A 24,059-nucleotide genomic window follows, 5' to 3' on the forward strand; every position below is an offset into this window, starting at 1 on the left:
TGCCAAAAAGGGCAAAAGCAGTTAAAAGAATGTCATAATGGTAGTGAAAAAAAACTAATTCCATCACCTTGCCTTTACCCAGGAACCAAATAGCTTGTATGTATAAATGCACATAGACACGACTATACCGCATGCTCGGCTGATAAATATGACTTGCTTATGGCTTTGGATATGTCATTAACCCTGCTCCAATATTCTAACCAGATCTGTAACTGCTCAGCATATTGTACGTTTAAGGGGAGCAGCCTGAGACTATGTGAATGGATTTCAGAAAAGCCCAAACTCTGATGAGCATATTTGCAGACAAAATGCTCTGCTGAAAGCCAAGGCAGAGTGTGTTGCTGCTGAGGGGATGCAGCAGGTTGATCCTGGCTCAGTAGAGCGCTCGGATGGTCCATTTCAGCACCCTGAACAGCAACAACCTGTTATGGAATTAGGACCTTGCGGCCGAGGCCGCGCCTGCACAGCGTGAAGCCACGCCCAGAAGGCAGTCCAGCGCCAGAATGTGGCAGTGTGGAGACTTTGCTAGTAGAACGGAGCTCAGGCTTCCCAGCTTTGCGCTGCGGCTTCTTCCTGGAACTTGGCTGGAGTGTTGCGGCTTCTTTGTACTTGTTGCTGAGTCTCTCTGAACCTTACACAGGGGATACAGTTTAGTGGCCGAGGGTGTCACTCTGGGACTATTACTTTTCCTGGTTTAACATTGCTCTGAAGAAGACCCTTCATGCTTTAAAGCTGCGTGCCCATGGAACGGTGCAGCATGTTGGACGCTTGTTAAAGGAAAACCGATCCCAATGAATGGGAAATGGATGGGTTGCTGGAATTGCCCAAAGAAACAGAGCCGTGCAGATGTGCTAATAGGCAATGACAGGGATCGATGTGAAAGGAATGGGATCCTGCAATTTGTGGCAAAGGCAAGAGTGTGATGGATTTGCAGTAGTTAGGGAAGCGCGGGCATGTGCTGTAATGTGGCTGCTGCTGCCAGTGCCGGACTTGGGAGACAACATACTGAAAGAGGAGACAGATGAGTGAAACCTGCGGGCAGACAGAGCACATCCCTCCGTGGTGCTGAAGCAGCTCTCATAGGGACAAGTAAGGCAGCAACACATGGTTTGGCTCAACAGCTTCTCTTTCCTCCCTGGATGTTCATCAGCGAATTGGGACATTAATTAAAACAGAAACTGCAGATAGTAATCAGACGTTTTTGACATTTGGCAGTGTGATTATCTTTTTTTTTTTTTTTTTTTAATTTCAGTGTTTTAATCTCAAGAAAATTAGTAGGAGCAATAGTTGGAAACATGGCAGCTGGAGTGGCAACCTGGTTGCCCTTTGCCCGGGCAGCTGCCATTGGCTGGATGCCAGTGGCTGCAGGCCCCATGCCTCCAACTCCTCTTGGGGAGAAGAAGCGCACTCAGGATTCTTTGATTGTGTTAAATGTTAGTGGCACTCGTTTCCAAACCTGGCGGAACACACTGGAGCGATACCCAGATACCCTGCTGGGCAGCACCGAAAGGGATTTCTTTTTTAATCAGGACAGTGGGGAGTATTTTTTCGACAGAGATCCTGATATTTTCCGTCACATCCTCAACTTTTACCGTACAGGTCGGCTGCACTATCCACGGCATGAGTGCATTTCTGCATATGACGAGGAGCTGGCCTTCTTTGGCATAATTCCGGAAATTATTGGTGACTGTTGCTATGAGGAGTACAAAGATCGTCGCAGGGAGAATGCAGAGAGACTTTTGGATGATGCTGATGAGAACAAAGCAGAAGGGCCATTGCCACCAATGAGTGCACGCCAGAAGATGTGGCGAGCCTTTGAGAATCCTCACACAAGTACATTAGCCCTTGTCTTTTATTATGTCACTGGCTTCTTCATTGCAGTCTCTGTTATTGCCAATGTAGTTGAGACAGTACCATGTGGTATCAGCCCTGGCTCCCTACGTGAGTTGCCTTGTGGTGAACGTTATGCCTTGGCATTTTTCTGTTTGGATACAGCATGTGTCATGATCTTCACTGTGGAGTACTTGTTGCGCTTAGTGGCTGCTCCTAGCCGTTATCGCTTTGTAAGAAGTGTCATGAGCATTATTGATGTGGTGGCAATCATGCCCTATTACATTGGTCTTGTAATGACAAACAACGAAGATGTAAGTGGCGCCTTTGTGACATTACGAGTGTTCCGAGTATTCCGGATCTTTAAATTTTCCCGCCACTCCCAGGGTCTCCGGATCCTAGGCTACACATTAAAAAGCTGTGCCTCTGAGCTGGGATTCCTGCTCTTCTCGCTTACAATGGCCATAATAATATTTGCTACTGTCATGTTTTATGCAGAAAAAGGATCACTAAATAGCAGATTCACCAGTATACCTGCTGCGTTCTGGTACACCATTGTCACCATGACAACACTGGGGTAAGTACTGTTGTAAAATAAGTGCTTTGAAATTTATTAGGTGATGTGGGAAACAAAGTTAGTAGGCTTGTTCTCTATTTTAAAGATAAATGAAAGCGTTATCTTACAGAACAGTCTCTAAAATGCCTATTGCTTCCAAATAAAACAAGTTAGGTATAGTAGGGTTGCCGCCTTATCTAATGCTAAAACCGATTTAGGAAAAATATAGGAAAAATTAGCATTGCTGTTCCCTTGCGTACAATATTTTGAGTTGTGATTAACCAACCCTAACCCAAGCTTTAAAAAGAGACAGGTAAAAAGGTATGTGTGTGTGCATGCAAGGGATATAAGCACATTTGCTCTCACCCATTTGATGCATTATAAATAAATCCATCCCATTTCATTGGTTGTGACTAAATCTAGCTATAGAAATATTACTGGATCTAAAAAGCCTACATGCACTAAGCTTCCTACAAATGTGCTTAGTTTTTCAAGACTACAGCTCACAAATTCCCAGGATCCCAACACATAGCTTACTGCTGGCGCCTTGGAATAGCCGTGTGCCTTAGTAACCAAGAAGTGAACCATAAAGCCCACCAAAAGTGCAGTGCAGGCAAGATGTCACACAGTGTACCTACAGTATATCAAATAACCTCCCCAAACATAAAATAGTGTCACAGTGAGGCATACTTTTCACTTTGATTCTCCTTTATCCATGCTATATTTTTACTGTCCAGTTTTCAGACCTAAGAAAAAAAGCAAAGTCCTCAGTGAACTGGTTAAAAATAAGAGTTAAGAGCTGCCAACCCTAGGAATGTAGTAAAAACTGTCTGTATTTTATATGTTATTTTATTTTTTATTATTATTTTTATTAACATGTATTTATAAAGCACCAACATATTCCTCAGCGCAGTACAATAAGTGGGTTTATACATCAAACATACAAAATTACATGTAAGGCAACCAATAAGCAATACAAGAGGTGAAGAGTTTACAATCTATGAGGAGAAGTAGTTGAGACACAAGGTGTGGGGATGGGCAAGATTCAAATTAAGCATTGTGAATGATATAGCACAGGGTATTGCTTTAATGAGGGTAAGCATCTTTAAATAAATTAGTTTTAAGAGATCTTTTAAAGGAAGAAGATTGGGAAAAAGTCAGACAGAACCAGAGAAGGGGTGCAGCCCTTGCAAAATGCAAGTGTGTAAGGAGGTAATGAGAGAGGAGTTGAGGAGCAAGTCATTTGATAAGTATAACAAGCAGTTTGGTGAGTATCTAGAAATGAATTTAGGGATGTAGTGTGGGGCAGAGTTGTGAACTATTGAGTTGAGTCAGTGGTTTGAATTTTATTATGAATAGTAGTGGAAGCCAGTGCAGGGATTGACAGAGTGGCATGGCAGAGGAGGAGCGGTTGCTGAGTGTGTATGAGTTTAGCAGCAGTATTCATTGTAGACTGGAGAGGTGACAGTCTGTGGAGGGCAAGGCTAATTAACAGAGAGTTACAGTAGTCCAGGCGTGATTTTATGAGTGTGAATAAGAATTTTGGGAGCATCTTGGGTGATAAATGGTCTTATTTTGGAAATATTTATTTGGTGAAAGTAGTAAACAAGAGTCCAGAGTGATGAATGATGTTAACAATAAATATTCTAAATTTTTCACTGCTATGTTCTGATGTAATTTCTTCACTGTGATCTGTGTGAAGGTGCTTCATTTAATCTCTTCACTGGATGGGCATGGGATTTATTGAAAAATATAGATACCAATTACCTACTAAGAAGACCAATGTTGAGTCTTTGACACAGACAGGTTTATGTTGGGATGCTTGATATCAAACTTAGCATGTAATTGCAAACAATATGCTTGAAATATTAGAGGAGAACAGCAGCACCATTGTACCCAATAGGCCAAGCAGTAGAGAAGGACACATTGGTGGTACCTTTCTTTGAGCTTCTGATGATACAGAGGACCGAATAGCAAATATAACCTGACATAAGCTATTATAAGTAGTACACAAAGTAAGGAAATCAAAGTGAGCTCACCTATTAAGACTGCATATCCCATAATGCATCAGGGCATGAGGGACACTCAGAATGGAGGATTATTCTTTTTGTTTATAGAAAGGGGAGGATGGTATTTTCTCACTCTTTCAAAATAATTATTTTGTGTCTGCTTTTGGTGGTTATTCTACCATGTTTAGTACAGATATTGGATCTTTTATCTGGAAGCCCGTTATCTAGAAATCATCAAAGCTCTATTGTGCTGACAAAAAGGGGATGCCAAAACAGTAAACACAGTCTTGAAATAAATTGTGGGCTTTATTTGTAGAATTTGCATGCATTATGGGACCAGGTGGAACTGACTCTAACCCAAGTATTATAAAAAAAAAACAGGGTCTGCTGAATGCTATAAAAGACATTTAGCTTTAAACTTACTATCTTCTCATTTCATTCAATAACAAATTGCACAGTCTGCTTATTGAAAAACACATTTAAGTAGGCCTTAATAGTGATAATTGTTTTACATTAACTGACCTTGTTTATAACAACAGCTTATTTGGTTGTGCTTAGAGAGACAGATTAGTTTAGGCTTTAAGTGTAAAGAATTTAAATATACCAGCAGGGATATAAAGTTTTTTCTTCAAGCCTTAACTGGTTATTCAGAACATTAATAATCACATTCATTTGCCTAAATCTATCTAAAATAAGTAAATATGTTAATAAATAAATACATCTAAGTGCTTGGAATTCAGACTTGAAACTGTATATGCTAAAAATATACTGCCAATCTTCAACACAGGAGGTATTTCAACTGTTGTAATATAAATTAATTTATAACTTTGCATTGTTATCTTTGCCAGTCCTCTCAAAAGTCATGAATAAGCACCAGTGTTGGTTACATGTTCTGTAAAAGGTTTATTGGAAAAGATTCCTGTAACTAGTCGGCCAAACTCTATAATAGTGTCTGAACCTACTATTATTATTATTAACATTTATTTATAAAGCGCCAACATATTCCGCAGCGCTGTACAATAAGTGGGTTTCATACATTGGACATACAAAGTAACATATAAAGCAATCAATAACCGATACAAGAGGTGAAGAGGGCCCTGCCCAAAAGAGCTTACAATCTACAAGGAGAAAGGGTTGAAACACAAGGTGTAGGAATGGGCATGACCAGAGTTGTGAGAGGTGTGGCACAGGGTATTGCTTTTAGCAGCACACTGAGGGTATGTTAAACTAGATTAGGGTAAGCTTCTCTAAATAAGTGCGTTTTTAGAGATCTCTAGAAGGAAGAGAGTTTTGGAGAAAGTTTGACAGTTTGTGGGAGCGAATTCCAGAGAAGGGGGGCAGCCCTTGCAAAGTCTTGAATGCGAGTGTGTGAGGAGGGAATGAGAGAGGAGCTGAGGAGCAGGTCAGTAGAGGAGCGTAACAAGCGGGTTGGATGGTATCTAGAGATAAGTTCAGAGATGTAGGGTGGGGCAGAGTTATGAACTGCTTTGAATGTGAGAGTCATTAGTTTGAATTTTATCCTGGATGGTAGGGGAAGCCAGTGCAGTGATTGGCAGAGTGGCATGGCAGAGGAGGAGTGGTTGGAGAGGTGTATGAGCCTGGCAGCAGTATTCATTATGGACTGGAGAGGGGACAGTCTTTGGAGGGGAAGGCCAATTAATAGGGAGTTACAGTAGTCCAGGCAAGATATTATAAGAGAGTGAATAAGAATTTTGGCAGCATCTTGGGTGATAGATCATCGTATTTTGGAAATATTTCTTAAGTGAAAGTGACATGATCTGATAAGTGACTGGATATGAGGAGTGAAGGACAGTGTAGAATCAGCGATAACCCCAAGGCACCGGGCCTGGGAAGATGGGGTGATGGTAGAGTTGTTAACCTGTATAGAGACCATGGCTACTTCTGCTTGGGATGCAAAAAGAGTTGAGCTGGTGGAGCTACGCATGATGGTCAATGCATACATAAAACATGAAATATTCGGGCATGAACACACAGGTAGATGATTCAAGGTGAAAGTGCATTTTTTTTTTTGTTCTTGGTTTTTTTTTTTGGTAGGGTAAGAATATAATGTTGCCTTAAATGCTGCTGCTATCATATGTGGATTTGTCATTTAGATGTAAACAAATGTATATCAGAATGTCTTTGTGAGTGTGTTTGACACAGGTTAACACATCTGACCTGTGAAAGCATTTTGACTGGATATCATCTTGAATATCTATCTTCTGCTAAACACTGGATGTCATTAGAATACGCTGCATCTTAACTGTGGGTCCAAGGCCCACGTGCCCAAGCTTTTGGCATGTCAGCTGGCGTGGCCAGTGTACGCGTGTGTTAAGCAGCATTTGTCAAGAGACCCTACTGTAGGACTAGCTCTGAGAAGCCTTTTACTTGGGTAACCAACTGAGAGCATATTAATGAGTCTGATGAAAACCAGGACTGAATTTACTGTACCTAAAAGATAGTTTAACAGGCATACCAAATAAAAATAGACAGTAGAAAATAGAATTGCTGGTAGCTAGAAAGCTTAGTCCCAATTGCTGGCCAGTGGTAGCAGGTAGCAGACTGAAAAGCTAGTCTATAATCTGCCTATAGGTCATGACAGGCACCAGGCAACAATGTCTGTATAAGAAAAATTTCCTTTCAGGAGATGGTTAGAGAATATAATTAGTGACCCCAGCACTAAAACAAATGGGAAATATGTTGCCTATGGCAGTTGTTGGCACTGTTGGGGAGAGCAAAAGCGCAGTTTGGGTTTTACCAACTCAACAGTGCCAGTGTTCATTACAGGCAATACATAATATGAATGGGAAGCAGTTGCACTTAGGGAGGTTGTTTTGGCTACTACTGAAATTATTGTCTTTATTCCTCCAAATTAAAATATCCATACAAATGTATTATTGTATTTTGAAAAGTATATGTATCTTTCCTATATTTTTATGCTGCTGGTGCCGCAATTAGAAGCAGAGTAGATTGCATTCATGTTATCAGTGCCCCTGCAATCTCCTTCCATAATATTGAGAAACTTCAGATATTTGCATCCACCCATTTGCAGCCTGTTATTAGCTAAATCTACCTTTGTTTTTATCCCATCTTTGTTAGATAGAAGTGGAGCATAGGTTTTTTTTTTATTTAAAAAAAACCTATTCATGTGTTGAGAAAATTGCATAGTAAGGGTCAGCATAGAAAGTTAACTAGAGTCTGCAGTAAGCAGAATCCTCTGCAGCCCCTATTAGAAGTACTGTTAAGGCAAATCTATTTCTTAGCAGAAATGCTGGATGCATGTATGTCATATACACCTATATATAAATTGTGTACATATGCTCAATTATATTTCTTCAGGTTTTTGTAATTCTGTATGTATGCTGTCCCAGGTGGATCTCTTTTTTTAGATTTGAAATGTCTTTTAAAAAAAGATTTTGTTATCTGGTTCTGTGCCATGTTATGCTGTACTTTCAAAGAAGACAGAATATTTTTTGGTTATGGGTTGCTACTTCATGGTTTATTTACTTTTTCGTTATGTCATTTGCAGCTTTGTATATTCTGCAGTTCTCTAAATGGTGAGTTTCCTCCCTTAATATCCCCTGTCCTATTTTTTCACATCATTTCAGTCCTAAGGTCCTGCTTTCTTTCCAATAGAGGCATCAATTGCAAGTGGTTAACAGGCTGCTATTAGTGATGGCCTGGAGCAGAACTATATGATGCAATAGAGCTTGTATATATGAAACATAAATAGGAGCTCTATGAAAGCTAAACTTATTATTGAAGTGTTTTATTCCCCTTTAACTAGAACTGTTTTAGATTCATTTTATAGTATTAGATTTATAGTATTAGATTAGTTTTATAGTTTTTAGTAGATGCTTTTTAAAACCTTGGAGTTTTCTCTAGATGTCTTATGTAATTATGGATTGTGAACTTTAATAACAACAACATTTCTTATACAACAGACTGTTTCTAGCAGTAAAATATAAGTAGTAATGGTGTAACCTTTTGATAAAAAGATATAATGGTTTGTGGAAAAGAAATGCAAATAATGATCTTTTTAGCCATGCTTAAAATCAGAATACTATATACTATATACTATATACGCATTTGCAGATATACCCTCTGCTGACTGAATTTGCCTCACAGATAAAGCCGCAGATTGCCATTGGATAATTGCTGATCTAGATTTTACTTATCCTGTTGACATAGGATGCTTTAAAGGGGACATATTGTGTGAAAAACAATATTGTGCAGATGAATTGTACTCATCTAAATAAAGAAGGAATGCTTTACAAATTTCTCCAAAAACCCCACTAGCCCCACCCATATGTTTCACTTCCTACTGCTTCCTTTCCCTGGGGGGGGGGGCAGGGATGGTTAGTTCATGTCTACCCCTCATTTGAAACACAGACAGGGACCTAAGAGAATCTATAGGGAGCTCCAATAAAGGGGCCATTTTACAGATAGGATTAATTTTAGCCCAAAGTGAAAATACTAATTCATAATTGCCTACAAGATTAGATTTTTCATTTATCCAAAATGTCTCCTTCAAGACAGACAGGGGCAGGCAGTTGGAGCTGATTATGTGGTCCAAGATGTGCTAAATCTCGCACTGTATTTTTCTCATAAACACTTCTGCGTCCTGTCTTTAGCTCATCCTACTGTTTTTTATTTCTGTTCTATAAGATATTTTAAGTACATTGGTTTCATGTCTTGTCTTTGTGTCTTATTTTGGATATATGTTTATCATAGAGGTTTAAGTGTGCATCGTATATATGTAATGTTAGAGCTCTCCTTACCTTTTGGTCTCAAATAAAGTAGCAAATCTATGAATTTATTCTGTGCATCTGTAATTCAGGTTTCTGGTTTGCTAACCCCCTCCCCTCTGACAATTGTATTTAATTGTATTCAACAAGAATATGAAACTGACAGTGTTAATGTTTCATCCTGCATTTTTGTGTTTAAAAACAAATGTTTTTGTTTCTGTGCAGCAGAGATTAGGTAGCTATGTTCCAATCACTTGTTATAGTGCATGACAATGCAAATAGGATGAGTGCACAACAATCAGAGAGACTTTTGCTTGGATACATCTCCAGTAAGCATTGCCAAGAAGGGGGCAGGAATCTGCACATAAAAATGGTTATAAAATATAATTACAGCATATTACAGTAGTACTCTACAGATGTAATGATAACCTGTAGTATTTATGTCCTCTTTTATTCTGATGTTACAGTATCTTGCATGATTTTGTAAGTTGCTAATTAAGAGTGTATGAGTGCAGCTATGTTTTTATGAGCAAGAAGGTGCATCTGAAGACAGCACATATTTGCTTAACTTTATAAAAAAAAAATGCTTTTTGGGTAATGGCACAAGTGGTGAATAAGTACCTGTTCAGTCAAAGCTCTCAGGAAACATCTCAACACCAATCGTAAAGAATTGAAGCAGGCTGCTTTCCATTCTATTTTCTTGGAACTACCAAAGTAGAGCAGATTTGCAGGTAATTGTTGTTCCTAGTTCCATACTGACAGTCATTGTCATTGATTGGTATAAAAATTGTTCTGCAACACTTCTCTCCATTTTGCCATTGAGACTTTTCCTGTATAATGTTGCAGAGAGAAAATCTACACAATTTTGTTTAGAGACTTAAGGGGCCACTTACACACACAAGTGTGCATCACAAAAAAATGAACACTATACCAAATAGTGTTGGTACCTCATTATTTAGTGAAAAAAATAAGATTTTATTCTTCCTGTTTTTTTTTTTATATAAACTGGCATAGTATACAGTTTATGTTTAAGTTGAAATAGAGTGTATAGGGAATGCAAATACCTTTGACTGAAAGGCAGCCATGGGGTGAGCTAGTGACAGAGCTTGGAGCTGTATGCAAGTTTGTTAATAAATGGACAACAAAGCCATGCTGCAAAGCCCTCTCTAAAGGGAACTTGATTCAAAAGTGGTGTTTATAAAACAAAGGTTTGTTCAGAGGATTGGTGGCATTCAATTCTTTAGTTGGAACATTATAGCTGACATAGTTACACAGAAAGTGTAAGTCAAAATAGTACAACTTTTCCGATACCTTATAACTGAATTTACATATGTGATGGTTTTGTTTGTTCAACCTCTGCCCATTTTGGAGCCTTTAGGATAATGCCTAAAATTAGTCCCCTGCCAAAAATCTCTGCTACCATGGGTGACTAATCTCCCAGAAAAGCATTTTCAATAAAGGGAATCGCCGATGGAAAGGCCTACTCATTGCTTCGGTTTTGTGAAGTCAAACAAACTTTCCTCCTGCAAGCAAGTCTGTGCAACTTTGGAAAACCGAATCGATGCACAGGCCTTTAAACCGGCAAATCCCTTTATTGCGGGGGAGATTAGTCACTTGCAGTAGCAAAGATTTATCGCGGGCAACTAATCTCCTTGTGGGACATTGCCCTGCATATGACCTGCCCTTGTCAGTATGTAGCTGGTGATGTTATTGCACAAATGAGCAGTTTGAACAAGTAAGTTTCCCAGATGAGACTCGTTTATGTTCGTTTTGCAACCAGATGTCCAACAAAGCAATTTCTAGAAAGTTAAGGAGTTAGAACCTAACTTACTATGTTTCTATGAGTAGGACTTGGTGGGCTATTAAGTAGAAAAAACATCAAAGTTAGGGTAAGAAGAAAGTCGAAGAGTCCTACAAAATGCAAGACATGCAGTAAAAGCCTTTGTTGAGCTGCCAAGGAATTTGGTGAACTATTCCTATACGAATCAGAGATTGTAAATGAAGAGTAAATGTTTTTGGGTTATTCTTCTGCTACAAAGAAAATAGTACATCATACTTTTAATAGAAAAGTATAAAATATCAATGTACAGTAGGCTCATTTTAATTCCTCTGGCTTTTTGATTAAACAGAATGTTCTAAGGTGTCAGACAACATTTGAGTTATACTTTTCAGTCTCCTTTTTTAATTTGAGTATTTCTCAATGTTTAATATATCAAAGATTGAGTTTGCTACCTTTAAAATGAACAAATAAATGTCACATGTTGCTTGGCACCATAACAGTGCAGAGTATTTCTTTTTACGTAACTAGTATAGATGTCAAAGTATAATGTGCAGGAATAATGCAACACTTAGCAGAGAGAATTACTATATTTTTAATAATTCATTGTCATATTCCTACAAATGTAGAAGAATGGTTAGTAATATTTTTTTCAGGAGGTCTGGTCATGCTGCTTCTTGGTGATTTAGTTAAAACGCCTGTGATTTGACAACAAAAGCATTATACAGTTAATAAATTTTAAATTGCTTTTGGATTGATTTAAAAATTGTAATAGAAAATGAATATAAAATTCCAGACCGTCAGCTAGAGACTTATGAAGAACCTTTCCCTTCTAGCAATGTAGCGCCCCATTTATTTCATTTTCTAGGTTATGATTAGAGATGAACAATTTAGCTGCAGAGGCATTTATTTGGTTCACTGGGTTGTACTTCACAGTATAACTAAAAAAAAGGAAAAAAAAAGTAAATAAAAATGTAAGTAGAAAAAAGTGACCTGGCACTTTGAGTGTTCTTATAGTGGTTTATCATGCATGAAGGAACTGTGAAATCGAAACACAAAAAACTGGCCTGCCTACTATATGTTTTACTGCTGATTCTGTGTGATAGGACTTTTCATTACCCGGCATATAACAAATCTACATAAAATGACAGAGTATCAGAAAGTAAAGGCTTATAATTAGAGCTTTATAAACTCCTTAGTGTTGCTGGTATATATTGTAATGTATACTGATCTATACTCAGGTTATTCACATGAAGATAATTTCTCTGTAGGGGGATTTGCACTAGGGGACAGTTGACACTTCTCAAGTTTACATTTATGTTTCTGGACCACAAGTTCTGCGGGGTACTGACAGACAGAGGTGTGATGCTGGGACACATTCTGTAGCTGGGGGTATGTAAAATGCATGTCTATGAGAAATGAATTACATAGTTTCCAGATTTTTTTTTTTAATAACACTAATATATTTCACAACATACATTAAGGCGTATATTTATAACTATACAATTTTTTAACACCACAAATAGCTCAATGAGACATTGAATTATTCTAGCACCCTTGACATCCTATAGTTGTAGTTGTATGAAAACTGTAATACAACAATGTCCTTCATGTTGGATATCCTAAACTTATTTCCTTTAACTTTTTTTACATTTATGACATTGGGTTTAAGAGAATACTGAGAACTGGATTTCAATAACAGCTATAGGTTTTCAGATTGGACATCACTGCACTCATTGGGCTTTAGCTTGGGCAATAAATGTAACATTATCATGTAGTGTTCTGTCTGTGGTTTCAGAGTTTAATTGCATAATGAATGGAAAATATGAACTCATCTATTATAACTGCAAAATATATATGTATTTCACGTGTATTGAAACCATTTCTGCATGATATATCCAGGTATGGCATCCATTATCCAGAAAGTTCTGAATTATGGGAAGGCCATCTCACAGACTACATTTTAATCAAATTATTAAAATTTTCTCTGTAATAATAAAACAGTTATTTGACCTTGCACTTGATCCTGATATATAATTAATCCTTATTGGAGGCAATGCAATCCTTTTGGGTTTAATTAATCTTTAAATTATTTTTAGTAAACTTACAGAAAGACCCTTTATCTGGAAATCCCCAGGTTCTGACCATTCTGAATAACAGGACCCATACCTATACTGAAATATACTGTTTCTAAATAATGTGGTTGAACATAATAGCGTGATTGTTATGTATACTGCAACAGCATTTTTTCATTGCTTTCCTTTCACTAAGTTTTAAAAAAATAGATATTCCTCACTTTGCTTCCCAAAAATAGTATAAACATGAAACTATGCAGTTCTGTTAATAAGCTGTAAATGCATATTAAATATATGTGCCTTTTATAATATATTCTTTATAGTATATCATCTTTATATTCTCAGGGGCCTCTTTGTTCAGCAGTTGATGTTCAAATGTCATATATTTAATAATGTAGTATATAGGAATACTGTAAAAATACAACACAAGAAACATGAAGAGGGACCTTCTCATGTGGGTCCTGTCTTAGCTAGATATATTACATTTTAAAATTATAAAGGCAGTATAGGGTCAGGAAGTGCATCATCTCCTGGATGATTTTATACTCAACTCAAATTATTCTGCCAATATCAGTCTTTTAAATGACAGCTATATGAAAAGAATCAGCATGGATTATGGTATTTATAATATCAGACTAGTATCTGTTTGATATTATCAGTTTATCTATTATTTCCGATGAAAATAAGAATTTGTTAGTCTCTACATTTAAATTACATTCCATGTGAATTTTTTGTTTGTGGCACAGTAAAAATTAAATATAGAAAGGAATCAATACGTATATAGAGTATTGAGTTTTATTATATAGAGTACACAAAAACACATGTATATTACAATTTGACATATATTTTGTTATTCATTTGTTGCCAATGACTAATTCATTTAAGCTAAAGATTTAAAGTGTTATGTGTTATTTTTGAATTGTCCAACTTAAACTGCAGTTAGCGGTATGAAAGTAAAACAAGTAGGCACTGAATGTTCAAAAGCTGAAAATAGAAGATTGGAGGCTGTGATTTACATTATGAAATAAAACCTGAGTAGTTGTGGCTTATAATCATAGCATTTATTTCAAGTGTTGCACATTCCTTTTAATTGGGTGTCATCAAAGTGTTTTGTAAGGCTTAAAATCTTTCATTTGTCATCATTTTCATATGCCTAACCAGAATGTATGGTCGTGTGTTTTATGTAAAGTGTTTAAACACCATTTTGTGACAGAGTGGGAGGTATCAAAGTGTAACAAAATTTAATTCCTCTTCAATGCTGATTGTAAAATGCACTAGCTAGATTCTGTGCAGGCTTCAAGGAATATACACCGTGACCATGTTGTAGGCTGTTTCATTAATGAATTGCAGCTTTGCTGCATGCACTGCTTCACTTATTTATTGAAGAGATAATAGGAAATAACAGTTTTTTTGTGAACTCATAAATAATATGACACAAAGATATTAAGTTTACTGAGTTGTGAAAGGAAAGCTAAAACTTGTGGGGATTGGTGCATCACCATTAAGGAAAAGTATTTTTTCTGCTTATGGTCAATCTTTACATTTATATAATTTTATTTTTGGTGCGGTGCAAAGCAATTAGTGACTTTATGTGGTTAGCCTAATGCCACATGTAGTGTAGGTAGCACTTTTTTGGCAAACTGAGTAACTCTTGCCGAGAATATAGTACGTATGCTTCAAAATCCTCCTACCTTGTGTCTGCACCTGATAGTATTGAATACACTCGGTTGCAAACACATGTAGCCAATATCCACTGAAAATGCAAAGTCTCACATTTTTAGGCAGATATCGGCTACATGTACCTGCACCCGAGCATATTCAATGCCATCAGGTGCAGGAACAAAGTAGGAGGATTATACAGTAGCATTTTTTGGCTTGCCGAGAATACGCTCCGTGTGGAATTAGCCTTAAGTATCATGAAAAATCTTTAAGGTCTCCAGCTGTTAATTATTTGCAACTCCCCAACCTTTCTTACTCCTGAGCCACAGTCAAAAGTAAAAAGACTTGGAGACCAACACAAGCATCATAAAAGTTCATGGAGGTGCCAAATAAGGGCTCAGATTGGCTATTAGGCAGCCTCTAATCACACTATCAGCTTACAGGAGGATTTATTTGGTAGTAAATCTTGTTTTTATTCAACCAAAACTTGCCACCAAGTAAGGAATTCAAAAATAACTAGCTGGTTTGGGAGCACTGAGAGCAACATCCAAGGCATTGGGGAGCAACATGTTGCTCACAAGCCACTGGTTGGGGATCACTGCTTTAGAGTGTTGATTCTCAGATTCCATGTGGCTCATTTATGAACACTGGGATAATCAGCAACTGGGCAATAGCACACATTTCGTAGCCTATCAGTGATTAGCTTATTTTAGACAGCTGCAGGTAAAACAATGAATGCAAACATTTGACTGTTTGTAAATGGTTTCACAAGCACATGTACAACTGTAAGGAGCCAAGCCGGCCAGGCACTCTAAGCAACCTGGTCGGCTTGGCCCACCCCAGCCTCCCCCTTCCCATGTGAACGTGTGGATGTGCAAGCAAGCTTGCAATGAGAGCACACAGGGCGGCAGGGTTGCGGGGGCCACTGGCGGAGGTAATGCAGTTGGGGGTAAGAGCCCGGAACTAGTAGTAGGTGAAAGAAGGGGTACCCTCCTGGCGCCCCCCCCCACACTGTTGCGCCCTAGGCAGGTGCCTCTTCTGTCTACGCCTAGTTCTGCTCCTGCACTTGAGACAAACATCACATTAACCAATCAGATCTTTCTTGTTTTCTAATTTAGGAAGGAGGATACATCAAGGAATTATTCTCCTTGAGAAAAACAAATAACACATTTAGAAACATATATCATGGCTTGAGAAAATGTCAAGGCAAGTAATAAAGAAAGATCCACAAACATATTGTGCCAGATATATATTTGGTTATGAGAGCACCAATAGATGGATTCACATGATTGAACAAATATTCAAAAGTCAATCAATGGCTTTTGATATTGGCCTTTAGAGTTCTTCATAGTTTCCTTGATATATTTAATAAATAGTGGGATCACTGAGCCTTCCACTTACAAACCACCTACTGTGAAGTGATCAGGTTTCATGCACAATAAAGATCCTAATAATTAACAGTATTAATGTCTTCTAAGTAAACTGCTCCTCTGGGATCATGATCTAAAGCTCACAACCACACTCAATTATCTTCATTGTTTCACCTTCCATTGTGCCATGACATACTACTGCACAATGCAGTGCTGACACACTAGAGGACTGAAGAGTGAAACACTAGATATGGACTCTGTTGATGTTGCATAGAACAATTATTGTGCTTTATGGAGGCAGTGAAATTGGAAGGTAAAGTATGGAGGCTCATTTAGAAACCAGCCACAAAGAGTGAAATGCATTCCATTGTACAAATGGTTACAATACGTATTTACTCTGATTATCAGTTTTATTATCCTAGTAACCAAAGATGATACTAATTGCAATGCAACAATTTATGGACAAGTGTAATGCTAATGGAAAGCCAGTAGTGATCCCAAGTAGGCTACATTCAATATGACTAAGCCAGTGACCAAGTCACTTGAGCATATTTCTCAGGGTGAAACTAAAGTTTAAAATTGTATAGAGTACACACTGGTGCTTAGGCAAACTGTCATTAAATTATTTGATAGATATGTCCAAAGTAGAGAAGTATGCTATTACTTTCACTTTGCAATGGTTCACAATAGTTCACAAAAAGTTGTGTTGAACATAAAATTTAAAATGAAATTCAAGCAAATGTAGTACCACAAAAGGCCATTTCTGCAGTTTTCTTCTCTGAAGAGACATTTTATAAGCTATATTATTAATTGCATATATCAAATTATTTCTATCAAGAAATACATTGAAACATTTGCTCCAAATGAAAGATTTCCTTTAAATGAACCTTCTCACCTGACAGTTTTCACAATCTACTCCATTTACTAAAGTACCTATATCAGCAATTTACTTGTGTAGCCTTAGTCTACCAGTATTCACTGTCACTAATTCACTGTTCTAGGTCATGAAACTAAAATTGATTTTCCATCCACTTTCCTGATCCCTGTCATCAATACTGTTTCTGGGATACTCCGTGCATTCCTGTGATACTAACCTTTTAGACCTAATGATGGATGGAGATACATGTCCACTTCTGCACTTGCAGTGATTTAAGCGATTAGTTCCACTGCATCTATGACTAGTCTAAACTAATAGTATAGGGTACACAGGAATAGACAAGGATCCCAAAATGAATGCTTAAATAATTTATTTACAAAGAAGAAAGCAAACTGGTATCTGGCAAATATGGGACAATGAAACAATCAGATAATTGTCATTTATTTTCTTTGTAAACCAAAGGTCAATCTTCAGCAAATTAGCTTACATGTTTTGCTGCTTAAGATTGCTTGTATAAATATAATGTAATAGCTGAAAAGCAAAAAGCAGCAGCAAGTTAAATTTATAAAAGTTTATGTAACATTTAAGTGGGTACACAGAAAAATTGTGTCCTGAAGAAGGTCTTCATGCACAGTAATTTCTTTATTTATATCCTTGAATAATTTAATTTGCTTGACAAGGCAATTTCTGGATCGGGCTGTCACAATCATTAACTCAAGTCAATTGGATTGTGCCATCAGTGCAATAGCAAGGCTATCCTTCAAAAGTGGTGTAGTTCTTTTCTTTGATATTCTTTAGCAGACAAATAAAGAATGTATTATTTAAAAAAAAAAAAAAAATATATATATATATATATATATATATATATATATATATATATATATATATATTATAAAATAAATGTTGATTTATTGAATATTAAGAAGGAAGTACAAAGAACTCTTATATAGGAAAATATAAAACATTTGTGAAAAACAATACCTGTATTAGTCTATGGGGCCTATTTACAAAAGGTTGTGTTTTTAGATAAAGATATTTATTTTTTTGCAAAAAACTTTTTTGCCATTTATTATGTGTCAAAACTGCAATAAATGCAGTAAAAATATGCCATTTTAAAGGTGTTGAGGTCATGTAGAAGTCAGTGGCAGCTGTAATTTTCATTCGGCTAATTTTTCTTTCCTTTGTTTTATAGGTTTTTGGTTTTTTTACACTTTTTTACACTTTCATTTGTGCGACAAGGAAAAATGTGTGCGTGTTTTTTTAACATATTGCTAAAAAGTAAGTATGGTACAGTATCCAATAGGTCGTGGAAGTTTTAGTGAAAACTGGACAAAATATAGCAAAGTCAAGAAAATCGTAATAGGGACTATTACTTTAAATTAAGACTATACCCCTAGAATAAATACTTAACCAACAGGTAGTTAGTATCATATTAAGCAACCTATAAAACAAACTTACCAAACTGGATTATGCATTTCAGTAATGGACAGAACTGTGTCCATTCATTGGCTCATGTGACCTAAAGGTATGTGTGCCCTTGGTATGTTGTGTGCTCTGTGAATTGTTTGATCCAGGTGGGCGTCCTTTACTACTTAAAATGGCAGTATTCTATTTAGGATTACCTAATAGCATATCTACTAAAAAAGTATATTTTATGAAAATCGCATATTTAGATTAGGCAGGATTTTACATACTGTATGAGCTGTTGTATGCACTAAAGTTTTTTAGAGACCTACATTGTTTGAGGTATAGATTTCCTTTAACTGCAAAGCTGGGACAAAATTGCAACCATTAAAACAACTCAGAGAAAACATTTGCCTCTACATACTCCAGAGCTGTCAACTTTTATGCATTGGTGGACGGGGTATAGTGCAATGCACGCCAGCATGCCGCCAAAAATTTGCGGCTATAACTGAAATTGACATCACGTGCCGGGCCACGCTTCCTTCCTAAACAGGAAAAGGGGACTGGAGGGAGATTACATGAGTTTATGCAGAGAGGAGAGGGGTACATAGGTAAATACCAATGTAGTTGAGTAAGGCATATTAATTGAGAAGATGGGAACTGTAAATGTATATTATGGAGTGTGTTTTTTAGCAGAAGAGTTAAATTGATGTGAAGTAAGAACTAGGGTAGTGAAGACTATACAGAAAAGAGTTGTCTGAGAACCAACATAATCATAGTACTCCTGAAACAAGTAAAAAACTCACCATAGTCAAGGGGGGCTCAGGGACACCGCTCATTGACCTGTTTATTAAGTGCCTGCTCTCACACCAATGGTTTCTCGAGAACCAAACTAAGGAATGGAGCAAGGGTGACATGAAATGACCAGAAAAGAATACAAGAATGCAAAAGTAAATAGATTGAATATGAACTTAGGGAGAGGTAATGACATGCATCATATAAAATGACTACAAAAAGTACAAGGGTTTAAGTAATCTGAATATAAACAACAAAGCATATATATGAGAGAATAAGGCAATATAAAATCAGGATTAAGGGAATTACGACTATGTAGAATGCGAAGAAAACTGAGGGAGATAGTGAGAATAATTCGAATTTTAGAGAGGGAACTGAATTTAACAAAAAGACCTGGCTAAAAAGTTGACGGTGACTAACTGAAAAGATATGAAGTTGGGATGGAGTAAAGATTTTATGAAGCAAAAAGGGAGGCTTTAGAATCCAAGGACTGACAAAAGAGCAGCTGATAGAATATGGAAGGGGGTCACACAGATAAACTGAAATATGAAATGTGGAAAAGGGGATAGGATTCAATATGAACTTAGTTGGAATTAGGATCATAGTTATATAGAGCAGCTTGGTGATACATTAAATCAGAGGGAAGATTATATTTTATAATAATATTAATAAGAAGGGTAGATACAAATGATATTCTTAGGTGGAGAATTAGCTGAAGATTGGGTTAAAGGGGACCTGTCACCCACACATAAAAGTTTTAAAATAAAAGTCCTTTGCAAATTAAACCTGAAACCCAAATTATATTTTTATTAAAACATCTATACCTGCTATAATGGTATTTAAAAATCTCAGCTGTAAATCATATATTGCCTGCCCCGGCCTGGGACAGGCAGTTAATTTCCTCTCTCCATTCAGCATTTTCTAGATGTCATTGCATGGTAGCATGGGTATGGGTATCAGGTTCCCAATTCCCCCACATAAACAAGACTTTGAGATAATGCATATTGTTATAATAAAAGTGTTCACAAATTGGTGCCTGCTTGCTGTAATTGTGAATCCCACAGAAACAAGATTTAAATCATATATATATGTAAGTAAAGTTTATTTTTCCTGATTAGCACAATAGAAAAGAATTTGGAATTATTTGTTAGTGTGACAGGTCCCCTTTAAATCAACTGCATGGTAAATAGAAGAGATAAGCTGTGGCAGGAAGAGGAGAAGGTGTGTTGTATATAAAAACAACAACAAAAGGCAAAGAAGAGCCATTTACTATTAAATCGAGGAATAAATGGGACTGGTCAGACTTGGTTTCATTACATCTGAGATGCAATTTCATTGTCACGAACATTCTATAGAAGGTCACTAGAAGCCATTCTCCAGGGAAACAGTGATCCCACTGACTGAGCAAATAACTTAAGGAAATAATGGTTTCCAGTTAAGCAATAATAAGGCTTTAGTTTAAGCAGAAGAGTTTTACAGACAAACAGTGACAAACTGTGACAGAATGAAATATATGTTTTTAATAAAGGTATTAAATAAACATACATTGTAATTTGCAGCAGAGGGAGCTAAAAGGTATTTTACTAATTCATGAAAATCATTAAAGTAGTTTGTTACTGTAAAGGTATCTGCCTGATATCTAATAGTCATAGACGTTTTGGAGCAATAATTTCTCATGTTTTACTTTCCCCTGAAGATGCACTAATGGATTTGTACGTATGTATATGGAAATTTACATTCAGCTAGTGGGTATGCAGCACTTTACATAGTTAATGGGTATGTAACTTGGAACCAAGAGTTACAGTTCATGAATAATAAATATAGCTCTAAAGGTAAGTACATTTATTAAGGACACATCTGCTTCTAAGAGCTTTCAAATTAGTTGCATATATGGAACAGCAAATAGAAACAATTGCTATTAATTTAAATGCATATTAATCATGAAGCCAAGGAAGCAACATAACAGCGTGGGAGAAAATGTGTAGTGAAACAGTGTTCTAAGAAAGCAATACGTTTCGGAGTTAGTATCTTAGTTGATACTTGCTCTTCAACAAGGGGTGGCTGTTTGTCACAGTTTGGGTCATCTTTCAGTTAATTACCATAGAAAATGTGACTGGGTGACATAGCCTAATGACTATTAAAATCTCTCTAGGACTGTAAAGCGATACATGCTAATTGGTCAATTGGATTAACATAGCCTACCTCCCAAGGACTACTTCTGCTAAGACATCATAAAGACACGCTTACCAGTGTCTACTTGGTTAAAAGACTGAACTGAATCCATTTACTACAAACTATGGCATAAAGTAGATGGTCTCATCTCCAGTGTGCTATGAACACTGGCAATGTAGACGGGTTTGGACATATTTCACAAACTGACATTTGCCTATGTGTGACCAAATAAGTCAAAATGTCAAGTCTGATTATCAGGTTAGTTGACATCCAGCAAGATAATACATTGCATTGAGTGTTCTTAGTCAAAATAACCAGACACATTATACTGACAGCATTGCCCATGGAGTAAGATAAAAATGGGGGAATATTGTACATAGAATTAGCTCAATACAGAGGGAATTTCTGTTTTTAAAATAAGATTAAGATTTTAGTTTTATAGTTAAACTAATGGATTCAGAATTTAAAGGGCTGTAACATACAAGCAATGTGTAGTGCACACCACTGATTTTTTAACCCAACAGTACAGTAAGTTACTAAATGTAAAATGTGGCCTGTAGAGTAGAGAAAAAAAGAAAAAAAGAGAGAAAAGGTTATTACCTAGGGTTCCACTGTTGGTCACATTAATTCCTGAGTGGACAGTTAAGTTTTGGATGCCACTTGCCAAGAAGGTTAATATTTAATTTCAGTACAGAGCAAATTGCTAAAGTTAAGGGAATAGCACAGATCAATTATAGATAATACATTTCAAAACTGATTTGGCTCTCTCTAAAGAAAAAGCATTTGAGCACTGGTATGAAAAATAATCAAAATATTTTATCGGTTCATATGAAGCACCCTGAAGAGGTAGGAAGAGGGATGTCCAAAGCATTATGGTCACTCTTTATGAACAGGAGCAACATATTTTCATCTTCAGCTATAGAAAGGGTTTTTTTTAGTAAAAGCAGTAAAATTATAGGATTCTTGGCCAGGAGAGCTTTTGTTGGCAAATTCTCTTAATGCTTTCAAAAATGGATTAGATTATTTTATATTGAATAAGCAGGATATTCAAGGTTATAATAATTAATTTAGCCGAAGCAGTATGTTGATTCAGGAAGAAATCAGACTGTCACTTAAATCAAGGAGGATCTTTAGCTCATTCTTGTCTTGTCTTGCCTTGCCTTGCCTTGAATGAGCAGGTATGTGGGTGTGTGTTTGATTGTGTATTTATTGAGGTGGCAGGTGAGTATTTTTAAAAGATTAACAGCCACAAAGTGTTGAAGATTTATTGTTTTAAAAAATGTTTATAAATGATCAAATAACCAGAGTGAGAAATACTTCTTGTTACAAAGGGTTGTCAGAAATTAGTGCAGTGATTTGCAGAATGGGGCAGTAGAGAGGAAAGAACTGGAGCAACTGCAAAGCACTGGATGTAGTTCTTTGTTAAAGGGCAGTCAGTAAATCTACACATCTACATCTAAATCTACATTTACTGTACCTTCAGTGTATTTAGTATTTTGCACATAGTAAAAGCTGTAAACACACAGTATAGTCATGGTTTTAATAGCACATTATGTCTATCCTTGGATTCTTTATGCTTTCTGAGCACAAACATCAAATCTAACTCCTGTTTTGTGGATTTTCCAGTTGTAATATGAATTACAGATGGTAGCAACACATGAAAATAACCAAATTAAATGCATTGTCCTGGGACATTCTTCTACAGAAATTCTCCATTATAATGCATAGCATTGAACACTGAACCCATCTGTATGTTGATTATATGTTAATGAGCAAAACACTGAATGTCTTTCTGTTCACTCCAGCTGTTCAGAACTACAGTGCCCATTAACTTCTGCCACCCTACAGCCAAAGGCTGATTAAGGCTGAGAATAGTTGGAGTCCTAAAATACCATGAGGTCTACATTGGACATATTTGATTTATAAGGAATTTTCACTCATGCATTTCTTTTTCTTTATTGCTCAAGTTAATGTTTTGTCTGTTTCTCTTTTTCACACATAATGTAAAAAGTGTGGCAAACTATAGTACTTTCACTTCAGGCATCACCGGAGTAATGTAAAAGCAAAGCTTCTCTGATCTTTTTATAATGCCTTTCTTCAATAGAATAAATTGTAGGAATATTTTCTATTGTTGCTATCCCACAGAGAAAAGGGTAGTGGAGTGCTGTGCTGTGTTTTGCCTTGGGTATTTGTTTTACCTGTACTTTGTGTGCATTATAACAGCAGAGGTAAACAAAACAGATATGCAAGTGAAGACATAGGAAATGCACATCACTCTAAATCTCTTTAAAGATTTATTTTAACATTGAAATCGGAATAAGTAGAATGGTGTGGCATGAAAACATTGAACATTTTGATAACAGCTTCTGTTAGCATCAGGTGTGTAGATTAACATTTTTGTTAGCTGTCCATTATGTTGCTATAAGGCAATTCCCAAGCCAGAACACGTGTGAGACCCAGAAACCAGTTTTACCTATGGCTAACTATGGTTTAACTATGACATTGCCACTCCCTACATAAAGTAGGCATTATTTTAATTGTAGTACATAGTGGCAGCAGGCAAGGGTCCTTGCAAAAGTTTAGGTGCAGAAAGCAGGTATCCCGGAGGCTCAATTAAAAAAAAAAAAACAGCTAATACCTTGTAATTATCAAACAGCCTCCCAAGCCACATCATTGAGTGTAAGTTTGAGAACTTCATCAAAGTAACAGTCTCTCTTAAAAGCTTGGGCCAGAGTCTCTTAATGTCTGAAGCCAAATGGGAAGTATAGAGACCCCGTTCATTTCCTA

The 24,059-nt window shown here is 36.7% G+C and overlaps 1 protein-coding gene across 1 annotated transcript in view; it reads left to right on the plus strand.

Moving 5' to 3' along the window:
• Positions 1-540: 540 nt before the first annotated feature.
• The window catches only part of kcnd2 (potassium channel, voltage gated Shal related subfamily D, member 2), a 171,378-nt gene continuing 147,859 nt past the window's right edge, over positions 541-24,059 (plus strand). The window contains exon 1 of the mRNA XM_012959957.3: positions 541-2,407. Within this exon, the coding sequence (XP_012815411.2) occupies positions 1,296-2,407 (1,112 nt within the window). The 5' untranslated portion in view covers positions 541-1,295. The remainder of the gene's footprint in view (positions 2,408-24,059) is intronic.

The sequence above is a fragment of the Xenopus tropicalis genome, chromosome 3 (assembly GCF_000004195.4).
Source record: "Xenopus tropicalis strain Nigerian chromosome 3, UCB_Xtro_10.0, whole genome shotgun sequence".
Classification (NCBI taxonomy): Eukaryota; Metazoa; Chordata; class Amphibia; order Anura; family Pipidae; genus Xenopus; species Xenopus tropicalis.